General features: G+C 39.6%; 1 protein-coding gene across 4 annotated transcripts in view; it reads right to left on the bottom strand.

Moving 5' to 3' along the window:
* The window catches only part of MCC (MCC regulator of WNT signaling pathway), a 226,333-nt gene that overhangs the window by 22,171 nt on the left and 187,258 nt on the right, over positions 1 to 16,904 (bottom strand). For 3 of the 4 annotated variants that reach the window (XM_040580651.1, XM_040580653.1, XM_040580654.1), the window contains 7 exons: positions 15,446 to 15,592; positions 15,049 to 15,138; positions 14,184 to 14,332; positions 12,311 to 12,451; positions 11,110 to 11,210; positions 8,324 to 8,507; positions 1,049 to 1,283 (listed from right to left, as the gene is read on the bottom strand). In XM_040580651.1, coding sequence (XP_040436585.1) covers positions 1,049 to 1,283; positions 8,324 to 8,507; positions 11,110 to 11,210; positions 12,311 to 12,451; positions 14,184 to 14,332; positions 15,049 to 15,138; positions 15,446 to 15,592 — 1,047 coding nt within the window. The remainder of the gene's footprint in view (positions 1 to 1,048; positions 1,284 to 8,323; positions 8,508 to 11,109; positions 11,211 to 12,310; positions 12,452 to 14,183; positions 14,333 to 15,048; positions 15,139 to 15,445; positions 15,593 to 16,904) is intronic. The other variant, XM_040580652.1, reaches the window with a different exon arrangement.

Below are 16,904 nucleotides of genomic sequence, written 5' to 3'. Positions count from 1 at the left end.
GAACTGCAAATATTGAATGCATTAATATAAAATTGTATTTGCCGTCATGAAAAGGCAGCACCACTAAGAACACAATTAGCATTACTAAGCTACCAGTTAGCCACCAGTAACACATCTAACAAAAATCTATAGGTTTAGAAGCTTACGAACTATTAGGATTTGCTGCCCCACACGGTAGTGTCATCTGACATATTGGTTAGTGGCTGACTAAAATATGACTGGCTAATATGCAGAAATTAAACTTATTTAAACTGAACCCAAACCAGACAATATCTAAATGCAGACATATGCCTGTATTGCCTTTAATATGGTCTTATGTTCACCTCTCTCAAAGTCAACACAGAGGCCAGATTGATATTAAGCTCCATTTCTCATCAATAAAGGTCAGTTTTTATAGATTCCATCCTTAGAACCAGACATATAAACCAGGCCTGAGGGATCAGAGTTTTCTTTGAAATCCTCTGTTACTGCAAGTGATTACCCACCGCGTTCTTTGCTCAGGCTCTGAACTGAGCAACAAATTGCAACACAGTGCCTCGAACAGCTCTGGACTTGTGACCGACTGTTGGAGAGCATTCAGGGTGATAGCTTCTGACAGACGATTCCTCCTCCCATGGGAATATTAAAAGGAGGAGAATTTATTCTGCTTCAGCTCACAAATATTCAAGATGCACATTTGCAAGCTTGTAAGTAAAGTAATGAACTGTCTCTTGGGAAGTGCTGTATCATGCTTTTGGTCACCCTCAAGCAACTCAGCTGCCATATCTCAGAGAGAGCATCTGGTTTGTCAAGGAGAGCATTCCAAGTTTAGAGCCACGGATGAAGTCCTTGCCTAATTCAAAACACACATAGCTCGTCACTGTTAGTGTACTGCCTTCTGTCACTTTCTGACTACTGGATTTTTAGCCCTGATTATTTGTTTCAGCGAAGTTGCCCTTTATTACCCAGTGATCTCCACCAAAGCTTCCCATGTGTGTGACTGGTCATATCTTGTAGCACAGGAGCACGGTCAGCAGTGCAGTCAGCCTGTTGAATATAAATAAAATACCTTCATTGCCATAAGTTCCTGCATCAAGACTGCATTTTCCAGGTCTAGCCTCTGGCTGTCTCCACGAGGTTTAACGTCATAACTAAGGGGATCAATGTGGATGCTTTCCAGCTCCAGCATTGTCAGCTTCACCGCTGCCCTGTCATTTTTCAACTGCTGGATGTAATCCTTCAGCCGCTGCTCATCCTCCTTTGTAAATTCTGTATCACAACTGCTTGCAGTTGAGCTGGTAGTACTGGAAAAAGAAAGAACAGTATTAAACAAACATTTGGAACAAAAGCTGTACTTTTACATCAAACACTCTCCCAATACTTCATCAACACATCTGCGTGTTACTTAAAAGTTCATAGAAAGGACACCTGTAGTGTGGACTGGATGTTGCAATGTTCAGAAGATGCAGAGGGGTGTGAAAAATTCAGAAAAGAAATTCTCTAAGCTGCATGAGAAAATTGAATCATGTGACAACTTCTCTGCAAAGCCAGATATTTAGTGGCATGTAACTAAATTACTTTTTCTGGAATGGCGTCCTCTGAAACAAGTCTCGTTTTTTTTAATTAAAAAAAAAAAAAAAAGCGCACTTAAGCTTTCTTAGCAATACCCTAGCATTGCAAGCTTCTCGCTGCTACTCAGACACTGAGTTTTCATCTTCTTTGGGAAGAAGCATCTGCTAAGAAGAAAGAATCAGCTCAGACCTCATTTATGTCTACTGATGGCAATACCAGTTACCAACTCAGATTATTTTTAATGGATACTTGTAGGAATCAACCTGAGCAAAATTCCACTGGCAGATGCCAGAAAGTAGCACCTTTAAATTCATGTTAAGGTGTATTTCTCAGTACACCAACATTCCTTCAGGGCTGCTAAGGTTTAAAACCAACCCATAAATTAGCAGGATTTTTAATAAAAAATAATCATCAGACTTGACAGAACTTCTCCTATCTACAGGCATCAAACAAATGACTGCCCATTAGCCTGCCCTGCAAATGTTTACACAGAGGTCGCAGAAAGGGAGAACTAATGTCTTAGAGCAGTAGTGGCCCAGTGCTGCCTACCCACTTACACACATGCCAGTGCTGCAGGGGGCTGAGACTGATACAGCTGTAGCATTCCAGGGCTGAATATAGTTGCAATAACACTAAAAGGAAAATAAAATGCCGTGTTGTTTCTATAACCCCACTCAAAGCTGCCTGCTGTCTCCTGAGGTCTTGTAATCAGCTGCTGCGTGAGGGATAAGTCATCCATTAACTGTGCTTGTCTGGAACGCTAGATGATCTCAGTTATCAGCAGGGGAATAAATCACTTTCTGTATCAAATTGCACTGCTGTTCAACATTTTTGTAGGAAGGAAAAAAGCCCCACCCGCTACTTGCTGCGAGAATCAGAATGATGTCCTAAAATATATTATGCATGTGAAAAAGGGGAAGCCCATCACGATAGGCTTGATTCTTCTTTTTTTGGTTTTACTTCAGCTAAAGCTACACTAATTTTTAAGTGCCTCAAATAGTCACCAGTCTTCCCACAAATTCCAAGCACAGCCTTGGAGGAGACTGAGAACTGCAGATCTACGAAGATTTCCAATAGCCCTTCCTCTCATGAAATAGTGTATTACAGTTCTTTACTACATTCTCGGTCAATATCCCATTGTTCTTTCCTTCTCTTAGGAGTAATAGGTGCCATATTTACCACAAGTATAAACTGTTTTTTGCTTTTGTTTTCATCTGTTTCCATCTCCAGTGAAGCTAAAAACACCCAATACCTACACTACATAGAAACCCTTTCAGGTTGAAACAAATTTTTGTTAATACTTAGTTCTTCATTAGAGATCACAAAACATTTCAAAAATGTTGCTTTACTGAGTCTAAAAGTACATCTCCGAAGTAGATATTGACATAAAAATCATGGGGACAGACGATGTGGCAAATACTTCACTCTGCACTTAAGTCATGCTGCAAGTTTCCTCAGCACCCAAAGACAGCAACGGCACAGCTTTTCTGGATTAAATGTAAAACAGCTGTTGTTGGAGGAAGGACAGCTTTTAAAGCCTACACAGGCTTCAAATCCTGGGACACAAAGAGCTCATCTCAGTTTTCACTTGCAAAGGAAAGAAAACCTAGCTCTCCTGCTGGGATTGAAACCTGAGCAAAAATGCTGAAAATCTATTGTTATGTTGTGCTGGGCCTCGTACTCACTGGATATTCACAGATATTGGCCCTTAAAGATCCATGGCTATGCACATATATTTTAGGGGAAAGCAGTCCAGACCGAGGAAGGCAGTCTGGGTTGTTGCCAGTGATAATCAGGCTGCTTTTACTTCAGCCCTGGCTGCCTGCCTGCCTGCCTGTCTGCAGCTGAGTTGGCTCCTCTGGTGAATTGCTAGCAAGCTGCTCTTCTGTGGTTGTTTTTTTTTTTTTTTTTTTTTTAAGGTGAGGGGCTTCAGCAAGGAAGCTGTATCAGTCAACAGAAAGGGGCAAGAACCTTCCCTCTCCCCCCACATTTAGCAGCAAGCCCTGCTCCAGAAGAATGCAGGCAGTATGTGTTGCAGAAATCTGGGGTACAAAGCCCACTTCAGACTGTTGTAAGAATGAGGCTGCATGACGAGGGATGGAAACAACACTGCAGTGTTTCTGAACTCCCACAGCACAGCTCTGCCAGGGTGTGTTCTCCCAAAAGCCCACCATACAGCTCTCCACAGCCATAATGCTAGTCTGCTGCTGCTCTATTTTAGGGCCCACAGCTGGTAAGCATATGATCCTCAATTTCAGATACTGCTCTCCCTTCTAACAGCAATCAGGACAAAGGAAAACAGACTGACAGAATGCATATGTAGTGTAACTCATCCATCTATCCAAAACCCACATGAAGCTGCAAAAGATGTACAGGTTCTCATTTCACAAGCATGTAAGGACAGAGAAAGGATCACAATTTCATCACACCTGGAGGCAATACAACATCAATCTGCTCCTTCTCACTGCTGTTGTATTCAAAACAAGCAAAGAGAAATGTTCTTCCCATCACTTCATCCCTCAAGACTTTTACAATGATGTCATGCCTGGATGATGTCAAATTAATTTTCCTGTACAGCCTGTGGAAAATACGTAGGTTGCTGTAGTATAATGTGCAGTTTTATTTGCTGGCATGCATGTGTGTGTTCACATGCACATGTGTGTGCATAAAATGCAGTGGATGGACACAAATGAGGCTTACAATAGCACCTCTGCATGAGTAACTTCTGTACACTACAAAATTTTGTCCATAAAACCTGTAGAAGCTCCAGTTCATCTGTTAAAAATGAACTCAATAAATAAATCTGCAATTCAGCAATGGTGAGGATAATACAAGGGTTGATAGAACGAAAATAACTGTCAGAACTGAATCCACAAAACTTGCTTGAACGCCTGCAAGCAACCTTATACTTTAAAGAATGCATTTGATACACAGTATACATGGGCCAACCATCTACTAGGTGAACGCTGTGCCTTGAGGTCTGTAACACCACAATGCCAAAATACAGTAACTTCCTGAGAAACTGAAAAATACTCCAACCAGCCAAAAGACAAACAACCATGTATTTCGCTAATATCAGAACATCTGGAGAAACTACACTGCTTCCTTCTGAGACTAGTTCAGTCCATCAATGAAGTGTTACATAGATAACATTACGACAGGTATTGGGATATTTCTAAATAACTTAACTTGCACACTTCAGCCAAGATAATCTTGTCTGTCAGCTACTTATCTGAAATCTGAGGCGATTCTGATGAGTGATACTTGATGCAGTTCAGACATTTTGTGACACTGCATAATACTGAGAAGAATTCCCTTTGTATGTAAAAGACCAGATCCAGATACAAGGTTGGGCTTACTAGCACTGCAGGGAATAAAGTCCACCATTTTCAGTCAGTTACAAGTGCACTGCTCCTCTTTTTTTTTTTTTTTCCTCCTTCTTTTTAAGGCACATTCAGTCAAGTCTTATTGACAATATATGCTCTAGTTAGCTTCTGTCCATTAGAATAATTATGACTTCCAACTACAGTGCAGACCTTTTTCTACTTTCAAAAAAATGAATTGACATTATTGTCCTGCTGCCAGCCAAATGAGTTGAGATGCCTGCTATTATTTTTATTCACTTCACCAGTAGCAACCTCTGTGATGCTCTTCCATTGCATTTCATTTTTCATTTCAGTTGCTCCCTTTTACAGTATTTAACCACTTGTCACTAGTGGCTCACCAAGCGTTTATTCTCAGTAATGTGTTCAGTGATTTGACATTCAGAATCTCATTTGAAATGCCAAAGCTAAAGATGGGTCAACAATTCCATTAAAGTCCCTATTCGACAGGATTTTGAACAGCAGGAAAAATTGCTCATTTGTCACAAGTCTCAGCAAAGGAGTTTTCATCATCCTACTACCTCTTTACTCAGTCGGTTTCAAAGGGAAAAGGTAGGAATAGATAGATACCTGCAACTAAACCTGCAACACTAGAACAGCTACGGCAAAAGACCGGTCTTGCAGATTCAGAGTCAGTTTGAATCACATAATGTAAAAATGTTTTCATTTCAGTGCAGAGGTCCCCAAGTGGTGGTTCACACAGCACTCACTAGTGATGTGGGCTTGTTTTACTCCCCAGTTTTATAGAGTGCCAAGTTCTTTAAGACAAATAAAAAAACATTGAGCCTGCAGGAACAGCTAGAAAGCTGCCGTCTGCTTTCCTATCTCTGCTTGGACTGCTATTGTAGTGCAAAAGGAGAGGAAATGGAAACTATCAACATCAAGTAGTCACAGAGGGCTGGAGGCCTGTGGCAATGGGACATCTGTCTAGAGCAGCGAGGAGCCAAGTGACAAGTGAGCACACATGAATGGGGTGAGAAAGCTGGCAACAAAAAGCAGGAGCAGGGTCCTGGAGAGAAACAAAAAGGATCCTGAATGATAGGGCTAGGAGAGTTATAGACAAAATCTTCAAGTTTTTTAAATCCGAGGTAGAACATTTACTGACATAAATATAGAAAAGCGTGTGCTTTTGAACCAACACAGATTTTCAATCTATGGGCTGGCACAGTGTCATGTGCCTGTAAGGTGAAGAGGGGATACCTTGATTTTGAGACAGGGTCCACAGAAAGGAGAAATTTGAAAATACCTCTATGACACATCACTTGAACACAACAGAAGGAAAGAAGAGAAGATTTATATTTCATGGAGAAGCTAAATTTTGAGAAATATTTTCATTGATACCTACGTTTAGACAAAGGCACTGGGCATGGGGGAGGGACAACAATATATAACGGATGATCACATCAGGATGCCCATATGACAAGTTCCTGACTTGCTGTGTACTCTTTGAGTGAGTGAGAGAAGCTTTTCTCTCTCATGTCCCACATACATCAAAGCATTATTCAATACAGTATCTTGCTCCGTGCAAGACAGAAAAGTCCTACAATGATAATGACTCAAGCTAAAACATCTCTTTTGCATACAGAAGCACTTAAATTTGCATTTCTACACTTCATGACAGTTCATACTAATGAAATTTGAATATTCTGCCAAAACTTTATCTACTCAGCCAACACCTTACGTGCACACATACACACACTGCCAGCTGACCACCACGGCAAACAATGAGCATGATGGATAATTCTCCTCCCCAAACACACACACCTCCCTCCCTTATCCTCTCCCTCAAAAAACCAAAAATGATGCTCAACAAAGCAAGGACTATAGAGGCTTTATTCCTACCAAACACTTTCGATGAAAGGCCAGGAGAAAACACACTAGAACAGGAACACCTCCCTGCCCCAGTCAATTTCCCCCCCTGTCAATACTGGAAACTATCAAGTTGTTTTCAAAGAAAAGAAAAAACAAAAAAACCCAGGTGCCTTGACTGCATACCAGATATCTCACAAGGATGAGGAACACGGAGGTAGTCATGAACAACCCAAAATGACAGTTTCAAATAACAGAATGGAAAACAAGCTGAGTCTACGAGGTACAGGTGTTGTTGCATGTGGCCACTTACAACATGTTAAAATGCAGGTGTAGATATGCCATAAGCGCATACAGTCTGAGGCAAGTCAAGTATCTGAAACAGTTTTGTATAGCTCCTTTCCAAGGCCTGTAAATAATTCTGGTACAATGAGTGCTCGATGTGTTACTAGCGCAGATGCTGCCACATTAATTCTATATAAAGATACAGCTTTCTTGGACTGGAAGCACACCATAAAACTTCTTTGAATAAATCGTTAAAATTTGCCTCACATTTGGACCCTGTTCCCTCAAGTTACCTTTTTGCTCACTTTTTAGCGATTCCATGCTAGTCATATGGCAGGAGATAAGATCTTTTGGAGGAGGCATCAGCAAGAAGAGGAAATGATACAGTACTAAAATAAACTTCTAAAGTGTCAAAAAATGACAGCATTTGAATAAAGAACTGGCTCAAAACTGGAATTAAAATGAAGTTTTAGAGTGAATCTGAGAAACCAAAATAATTTCTAAAGAGAAAAATGTTCATCTATATTTATCCAGGATGGTTGCCAAATTTGTATCCATACACAAGTACACATATTCACTGCACAGAGCACAATTAACTGCAGCCAGGCAACAACTCAAAAGGAAGCTGCTAGCAGATGTATTTGAACTGGAACACTTCTGCAATAACAGCTTATTTCAGTTTCATTATTTTAGAAGTCTTCAGAAAAACTGCAATATCCACCCTTCCCTGGAATAACCCATTCTGTCTGTCATGATGTTCATTTGCTACTCCACATATGAAAGAACAGCATGGGAAGGAAGAATTTGGAGGAGGGCAAACAGGAATGAGAAGGGAGAGGAAATGGTTTAAAACAAAATGGTTGGATTTGCAACAATTAGAAAACAATTCTTGAGCACTCCAAAACACCAATGGAAGTATACTTCGGATCTCCAGTTCTCCGTATGCCTGTACTGTCTGCATACAATAGATATGAATAAGGAGTACATTATCTGAGTTCCGTTAAACCAGCAAGACAGTCACTGAAGTAAAAAAAAATAATAATGATCTTTCCCTTTATGAGGGAGATCAAAGTTCAGAGTCACCCATTTGCAACAGATTTATACAAAACCCTTCTTGGCTGGAGTTGCTTCAAGTCTAAAGACAATTAGACCACTGAGGCATGGTAACTTATAAATCAAAGCAAAGAAGCCAGTGCACTGAGGTGAGGGAGGTAGTTCAGCAAATACAACACAATATAACTTTTGGTCTGGAATCAAACACTTGGGGATCAGGACAGCAGATGAGTTGCAGTTACCTTGTGTGGCTGTTGGATGACAGGCTTTCCCAGGGCTGCACGCTACAGCCAGTGATTGCATAGGCTCCCCCGCAGCTCCCATCTAGTTTCATCAGTAAAGCTTTTGCTGCATTCTCAGCTGTCTTCCTGCAGTCGTGAGCTCTCTTAAGCATCTGGGTGATGTTTTCATCACCTGTCTGGTCCCCTAGTTTTCAAGCAAATAATCTGTTTCAGAGCTTTGAGGAGGGTAATAGAAATTAAGGCAAGGGTAGAGATGCTCCTGCGTGTTCTCAGTTTATACTGAGATGATGACAATAAATTACCAATCTGTAATGTGCAAGCAACTTCACTTCTATGTGAGCATCAGTGGTAACCGGACTACTGGTCTGAATATATGACCCTTCGAGCCACAAGCTCCAGGTACTTATTGCTCTGGGTACATGTCTTAAGTGAGTTTTATCTTAGCTAGCTTCCCTGTTTTTAAGGGTGTGTATTGTGCATTATGATTAGGTTAGGATACTCAAATTAATAACAGACTGGAAAAGCCTCAGCCTAAATTACAACTCTTATTCCAATCAGTCCAGTGCTGTTTCACAGTGTAGTCATTTATAGTGCTTTTTCTCACAAGCATCTTTATCTCAAGCATAATGGTTTACCAGAACACCTTCTTACAGGTTACCTTTCCAGCTGGAAGAATTGCTTTATGGCTTAGAAGTAGCCTTTCAGAGTTTATAGTCATGCATAGTAAACCAAAAGAAAACAAAAAAAGAAAACTAGCACCGGTGTTCATGAATTTGGTATAATTTCTAGTGGTTATGTAGCATCTTATGCAGCTCGTAAGCCATCCCTTCAGCAGAGGCAGGACACAAACCACCACTGTCACTACTCTTACAGACCTAACTCCTGCTGGAGTCAAGTCATTAAAGTAAGACACATTAGTGAGTACGCTGGAAGTGTGAATAAAGCTACAATATATTTATACTTCACCAAATATGATGCAAAGATGTCAGAGAGTATAAAAAAAATCCCATTTTGCTCTATGTCAGGTTTTCATTTCATCCTTATTTGAGTCAAAGGCCAATTACCCATACTTCACATTCGCTAAGTGATGGGCGTGCACTAGAAATAACATTAATGTGGGAGAAAGGAAGGGAGAATGTCCTGTTAAGAGCAGCTGGATATGCTCAGCAGCAAGTGATGCAGAAGCAACTCCCATGAATTTTCCACTCACAGATGTTGATATAAAACTTGACTGGTCTTTAAACCAAAGATCTGCTGTTTCTTCTAGGTGTTTTAATCAGATTTCATGGTGAAGTAAAGGTACGTAAACCAAACACAACTTCCTCCAAGCTGTGTTATGTAATGAGAAATTGGCTCTACCTCTATCACAGGGTGGTAATTTGTAATACCATAATTAAGAGCTGTAGACAAACACCTATATAAAAACGAAACTACACTCTCTTTCATAATATGCATGTGAGATGAAACCCTGCTCAATCCCAAAGTATTTCTCCCCTCTAAGATTTCTTTCTGCCACCTATGTGAACAAAAAAATCCAAGACCAAATTCACTTTTTCTAGCCACTAACCTCTGCCAGCAGGAAAGCTCCCTAGCACACTGTAGAAAGGAATGACCAGAGTCTGTGGCTGAAAATCTCAGAGATCCACTCTCATGTTTACAGTGTATGGTGCATACTGCACAGGCTAAAACAGGTACACAAGCACCTGCTTCTGGCACTGGGAGAGATACAAAATAAGAGGCAAGGTTAAGCAGCACAGTGACTGAGGGCTGAGTGCATCTAGTCGTCTGAAACAAGAGGCTGACCACATCAGTCCTGTGGCTCTAAAGCCAGATGGCCACTTTGTCTCTAAAAGCTTTCCATTTACATTTCAGTGGTCCCTGAGAAGCTATCACTACCATACTGTCTCAACCAGGTAGTTACTATGCCTCAGCACGGCATGAAGAGTTATTCTGAAGGTTTCCCCTCCTTCTACTTGAACATTACTATGGCTACCTTCTATCAGTAGAAGAAATGGGACTATAAAACCTAGATTAATGTTCATTGAGTAAACACCTCTTTCTGTCAGAAAAGCAGAGCCAGCAGCAATGTCAAGCTCCAAACGCTTACAAACTGTACCTATGATAGCACTATATGCACGATATGATATCGTAGGTAACAGCTCATTCCATTGCTTAGCAAGCAGCATATTAATAAATACCACTTAGCCAGATTAACTACCCATAAAATAAGAACAATCCAGAACACACAGGCTAGTATCTTCAACACCACAGTAAAACATTAAATAGAGTATTTAAAAATTTCAGAGTAAAGAGCCCCTTTTTTTTTTGCTTTGTGGTAACTACTCAATGCTACCTTTGTATTGTCTTAATCCCAGTTTTTAATAGACGATACTCAACTTCTAGGGGATTCAAACAAAACGTTTACTTGCAGTTGCAAAAACTCTATGGCCCTAAGCCACATATGCTCATCAGTATTGTTTAATAATTCCACTCCGTACAGTTGCACGCCTGTAGCTGCCGCACTCCCATCAGAATAGGCATCCTCATGTGATAGGGTATGTAGGTTAATTTAAATTGCTGGTGAATTTAATGATTTAATTCCAGTCTCTCTTTTTCTTTTCGCCTATTTTTTTGGTGTGTAAAATGGTTTAATTATCTAAAAACAAGAAAAGGCTGGAGAGCATTCCTAAGTGATGGGTCATGACGTGATTCACCATTACAAGTAACTGTAATGCTAAATGACATGCAAGAAAAAAAATACATAAAGTGATTTGTTGACATCTTACCAACAGAACCAACACCTGCAGCTCTGAACTGCCCAAGAATGAGACTTTGCTCACTTTCTGCCAATGCCAACAGCAGCTCATACGCTTCTATGCACTGTTCGCTGAAAGAGAAAAGAAACCACAGAAAATAAAAATCGCACAAAACTCTGCAATTTAGAGGGGAAGAATACCTACAACAGCAACAATAAACCAGATGTAGCTGATGAACTGCATGATTGCCTACTACTTGTCTAGCAGCAGGGATATTGAACGACATAACACACCTAGCTTTTGTCACAAGCATTCAATAGTGTCTCCAATACAAATGGTGGTTGACATGATCCCTTCGAGAAACTTTTTTCAGGCCTTCTTAGTACACAAAATACAGTATTCTATACTCTATAACTGTACTATACAAAGTATAGTAAGGAGAAAAGGCAAGAAAAATACTTGTTGTCTTGTCCTGCATGTCAGATTTTCCTCTCTACAACACAACAGCTTCTAACTACAGTTGTGAGTCACTCAGTCATTCCTGTTGCATTCTGATGTTTTTGAAAATACATACATTAATATACCTATTTGCAATTTACATTTCCTTGTAATTTGCTCAAGGCTGATAGTAACAGAATACATTTTTTAAAAGACACACAATTTGTCTTAAGACCAGAACTGCCTGTTCCAAATTAGTTGCACTTGGAGTTAAATAACATCACTTTATTTCATATAGTTTAAGGCAAATTTAGATACTTGTAACTAAACACCAAGCAATTAATCCACAATTCCAACTGATGTAATATAAAGTAACTCTGAATTATGTGCAGTACAATACTATTTTTCGGTCCACTGGTCTTGTGAAAGATGCCAGCATAATACAGAGAATCTGTATGTTAAGACTGGACACAGCACAGACAGTTAGAGCCTACACACAACACCTAATTGAAATATTATTACGGTATTTGAAAATTAAGAGATAAATCTGTATATTTCTATTAGATCAATTTCACTACTGCTGGTGAACTAGGGTTGAATTACACTTGCATCAATAACTTCAGTTCTGTAGTTTGTCAATTAGTTTAACCAAAGGGATGTTTTTTTCAGTGAGAAAATAAAAAGAAACAGTATTACTATATGGCACACCAACAATTCCATTCGCAAAGACTTCTAGCAAGCCTCCCCTCCTCCCTCTCTTTCTGGCTGAGACACCCTCTGCATAGGTACATACCTGTACTGCAGTGCGAGCCTGAGGGCTGTGGCATTGGACTCGTATTTCCCAACAAGCATACTCATCCTCTCGGCATTGCTCTTGCACTCTTCCAGTGTTATTGTCAACAAGTCATTCTGGGATTTCAAGTGCTCAATACGGCTGTAGAAAAGGAAGTAATGTGCAACCTTCAAGCTTAGCTTGCAAACACTGTCCTGAAAACTCTAGAACAATCATAATTTAAAACAACAAATACCATTTGGTCTACACAATACTTTTAATGAAGATGCCAAAAATCTATCAGTCATGTGTCCCATATAAAGAGCCAAGAGGATAGTAATTTCTCTTAGGACCGCCTCTTCTCCTTCTCCTCTCCTTCCCATAAAATGGCATTGTTACGCTGTCAAAAGCAGCAAGCAGAAAGCTCTACTCTTATTAGCCACCAGATTGTGTAGGACCATTTAGTATTAACTTTTTGCTTAATAGTAATGTATAAACGTAAAATAAAATAAAATACAGTACATAAAATGTATCTGCCTCCATTCCTCACTTCATCCTGCAACATTTGCTTCTTGTTTTAAGTGGCATATTCATTAGTGCAATGTGTGTGTGTGTGTAGGGATCACACAGCTGCACAAATGACCCCTTTCTTTGGAACATCCAGAAAAACCATTTCACTTGAACTAATATTTTGGTTATGATTAGAGAGGTAATCTCCAAAATACAAATGAAGTTTCAATGAGGCAATGAAATCTTCCAAAGTTCTAGCAACAGTCAAACAGAAGCTCATATAAAAACTTAATGTTCTTCTCAGTGAGGTTAACTGAATCTGAAAATGGGGTTTCAGAATATCAGCATCACTGTTTATTTTCACTGCTAATTGCACTACACATCAATGTACAATGCCTAATCATGAAAGTTGAACATACACTGAAAACAAACAGGCAAATGATTTCAGAATTTGAGTAGGTAGGATAATGGAGAAATCAGTGCCATTCAGAACTCTAAAATAACTGACAAACACAAAAAGAAGGGTTAGTATACATCTATTCGATGATCACAACACAGCCCTGTATTTCCTAGATGCTAGATCTTCTCACGTGCTTAACCTCCTGTATCTTCTTTGACACCTCCTATAAAGACACATGTAGTCAAAGCATAATTGTGCAGTGCATGGGAAAAAAAGAAAAAAAAAGATGAAAAGGATCACATTTTGCAGCACTACAAAAACATGAGCTACAAATAAAAGAGATATTGTACTAATCAGACTAAATTTGAGATAGCTGTGGGGAAGAGAGAACCTGGAAGGAAACATGCTGAGACATGATTCTCATGTTCCTGATCCACAGTTTTGATTCTATGTGCCAAAGACAACATGGTTTTGATAAAGCTTTATTGATGGATAACACCAGCAGCATTCTGACTGCAACCAGAAAGCTGCAATCTTTCTTTCGCAGACAGAGGTCTATTTGCTGATATATATGCCACATCATCACACATCAGTACCTTTTTTGATACAATTAATGCCACAATTCTGTTTTTCCAGGACAAAACAAAGCAAGATAATTCCAAAATGATGGGGAGAAAGTTACGGGAAGTCTTATTTCTAGCAGTGATACCTCTCATGAAAAAGAGACGCCATGTCTGCTTGGTCAGCCATAGAGAAGGATACTCTACAGTGCAAACCATCACAGGTGAAGGTGCCATGCTGATCTCGTAATACATGACCAAACTGTCATACTAATGGTAAGAACCCCTAGTATACAATTCCATCTTCTCATCAGGAACTATACTCCATGTTTATCTGCAGCTGCCACAGCTGAGCTGGGAATGAACTAAGAAATGTTCAAAAAGGAGAAACAAGTTTAATAAAGCTAATAGCAGAAAACCTTACCTATTTAATCTCTCTGTCTCCACTTCAAACTCTCGGATTTTACTTTCAGAGATAGCAGATCCATGTGAATAAAGAGTCTGGAAGATTTCCTGGATGTTTGAGCAGTCTTGGAGGGAATGTGCCAAATGTTCAGCCACAGTACTAGACACCTGCACAGGGCAGTTAACAGATCATTGTGAACAGACAACCACTGGATTCCTCCCACAGGCGGTCTGCACCGAGAGCTTCACTTGCTTGCATGCACTCACTTCAAGGCATTCATCAATCAGTTTTTACTGTGAATTTTACATTGCATAGAACATTTACAAGCTTCCACTTTAAGAAGCTATTTTTGATTAAAAATTCTACTAACCAAATGGTAAAGCCCACTATTTCATCATATATTTAAAAGCCTAATATGCAAATTCTTAGTTTTCTTGAAAGCTTAGCAAAAGGTCAGTGATAAGTGAAACGGAAATTCCTCAGTGAAACAAATATTCACACACAGTAACAACAGTGTTACAAATTTACATTGGCATTACAAAGCAACCTGCTGTCTGTTGACTGGAAGTTGTGAAATGCAACTGAAGAGTCTTCTCTTGAAGAGCAGGATCTTGGAAGAACTGACTCCAAACTTATCCTCTTGAAGTCACTCAGAGAATGACTTCTAGCCACCAGTTATGAGAAAATGAGATCTTAATATTATGAGAAAATGAGATCTTAATACAGGTTTAAATATGTTCTGTTGCCACATTTTTCTCAAAAGAACTTTTGAAATTTTTCAGTTCATTCATACATTCATTTAGTAAGAAAACAATGCTGCTTTTAATGGAATATGGGTCATCTTCAGACAGCATCACGCATGCACATAATTATTAGTCCTTACCCCTATGCTGCTGATTTCTGATCCTAAGACAGGTCTATCAGATGACGAAGACTCTGATCTTGTCTTTGACAACTTCACCCTTTCAGCAATCTGTAAGTCAGAATGCTGAACAGGTTACACAGGAACCCACACTCCATAAAGGTTACACAAAATGCACTTGTTCGCTAGCTCCACTTGCAAACTTGAACTACTGTAAAAGTGATACGTGAGAGAATTATAGTCATTAGCGCATAATTCCCTTCTGCAGCTCAAGTTCACGAGCCTGCTTAGGACTCCAGAAAACTCTGGGGAGTCTAGATATCTCCCAGTTAATCACATGCTTGCACAGCAGCTGTGCAAAATGAAGCCTGCTTTTCCCAGAAAATGGCAAGTGTTACTGCAACACAAAAGAGCTCACCTTGGCTATGGGAATATCATTGCTACTGCTGCTTGTGCTCAGCTCTCCCGTGCTGGGGTTAATGGGTCGATTGGCAGAAGTGAGACGACTTGGGCTTGCGGGGCCTGTTGCCTGCACACTTTGCAAACGTGTTTGCAGTTCCCGAACCTACAATAAAACATAACATTCTGGTTTTTCCACTTTCATGGTTTAAATAGTTTGGAGATTTTCTCATTGTCTGGCAAACCCTAATTGCTTCTGGCTTGAGCACAGAAGTTGTATTTTGTCCTGTGGTGGCCATGAAGTTTTCATGTAGGGAGAAGATGAAGGGAGATTGTTTTAAAATTCCATTGTCGTCAGTTTTTTAAACTATTTGCAATGTGCAAATATGTAAATGTAATACCGTAGAGTAATTATTGAAAGTTTCAGCTTGTTTTATGTAACCCTTTCAGTGCAGCTCCTCTATATGTATAGAAATTACTCTCTCTGAGATGGAGCCAAGCCTCTAGACAAGATTATGATCCTAAACAAATCACACGAAGAACCTCTTGTTAATGGAAAGCTCTAGTGTTGAAAAAACCTTACATAAATGTATCACAGGATGGCTTTCTCATATTTAAAGGTCAAAGAAATTCCAAGAATAAACACGCTTTCAAATGTACAGTTAATTAACGCTATCATATAGCGTGTATGTACAGACAAGAAAATATCAGCAAAGTACCCGAACAACAGTCTGCAGAAGCTCTCTGCAGACATACACCACAAACACTGCATGATTTTCATAACACATAACTTGCAGAACTGACAATGAATGGTTTTCGGGACTAAAATGTTTAAAAAACCAATAGCCTGCAGAAGCCAAACTAGAGCTAAGCTGAAGATTATAGTGCTTACTTTGGAATAATACTTAGCAAAGAAAAAATGGTCTGCTTAACACAACAACTATGCCACAAAGTAAAGTGACAGAGCTCATTTCTCCCACAGAACCTCTGACTGTGAGATGACAGAAGAGGGAAGAAATCTTCTGAAAAGGAAATTTCCCCAAATATAAAGTGTTTACTGTAATGCGCAAGTTTCTATGCTGATTTTGTTGGAACAGTCCATCTGCAAAACAAACTGGTGCAATTTTACTAGTGAAACAGAAGTTCAGTCGATTTGATACACACCTGTAGCATGGAACGCAACTGTGATTCCTATTCTCTAAAATAAGGTAGGATTTTATACTAAATATAATACATTTACACAAAGAACTGATTAAGCAAGCTGAAATGCCTTAATCAAAAAAATATCAAAATTAAAGCTGCATTAAAGCCTAGCTTTCTTTCATTATAGGGTCACCAGTGCTTTAGCAACCTCTGCTTGAAGAAGCAGCAGCATGTTCTCTGCGCAAACATATACAGATCTCTTCAATCTACTGCACTGAGGAAAGAGTTCAAGCTGTAACCGTCTCCAGCCACCAGAGCAGTACAATTTATGCCTG

Source organism: Falco naumanni, chromosome Z (genome assembly GCF_017639655.2).
Source record: "Falco naumanni isolate bFalNau1 chromosome Z, bFalNau1.pat, whole genome shotgun sequence".
In the NCBI taxonomy this organism is placed as follows: domain Eukaryota; kingdom Metazoa; phylum Chordata; class Aves; order Falconiformes; family Falconidae; genus Falco; species Falco naumanni.
The sequence above is the reverse complement of the archived record's forward strand: the minus strand, read 5'-3'. Positions and strand labels throughout refer to the sequence as shown.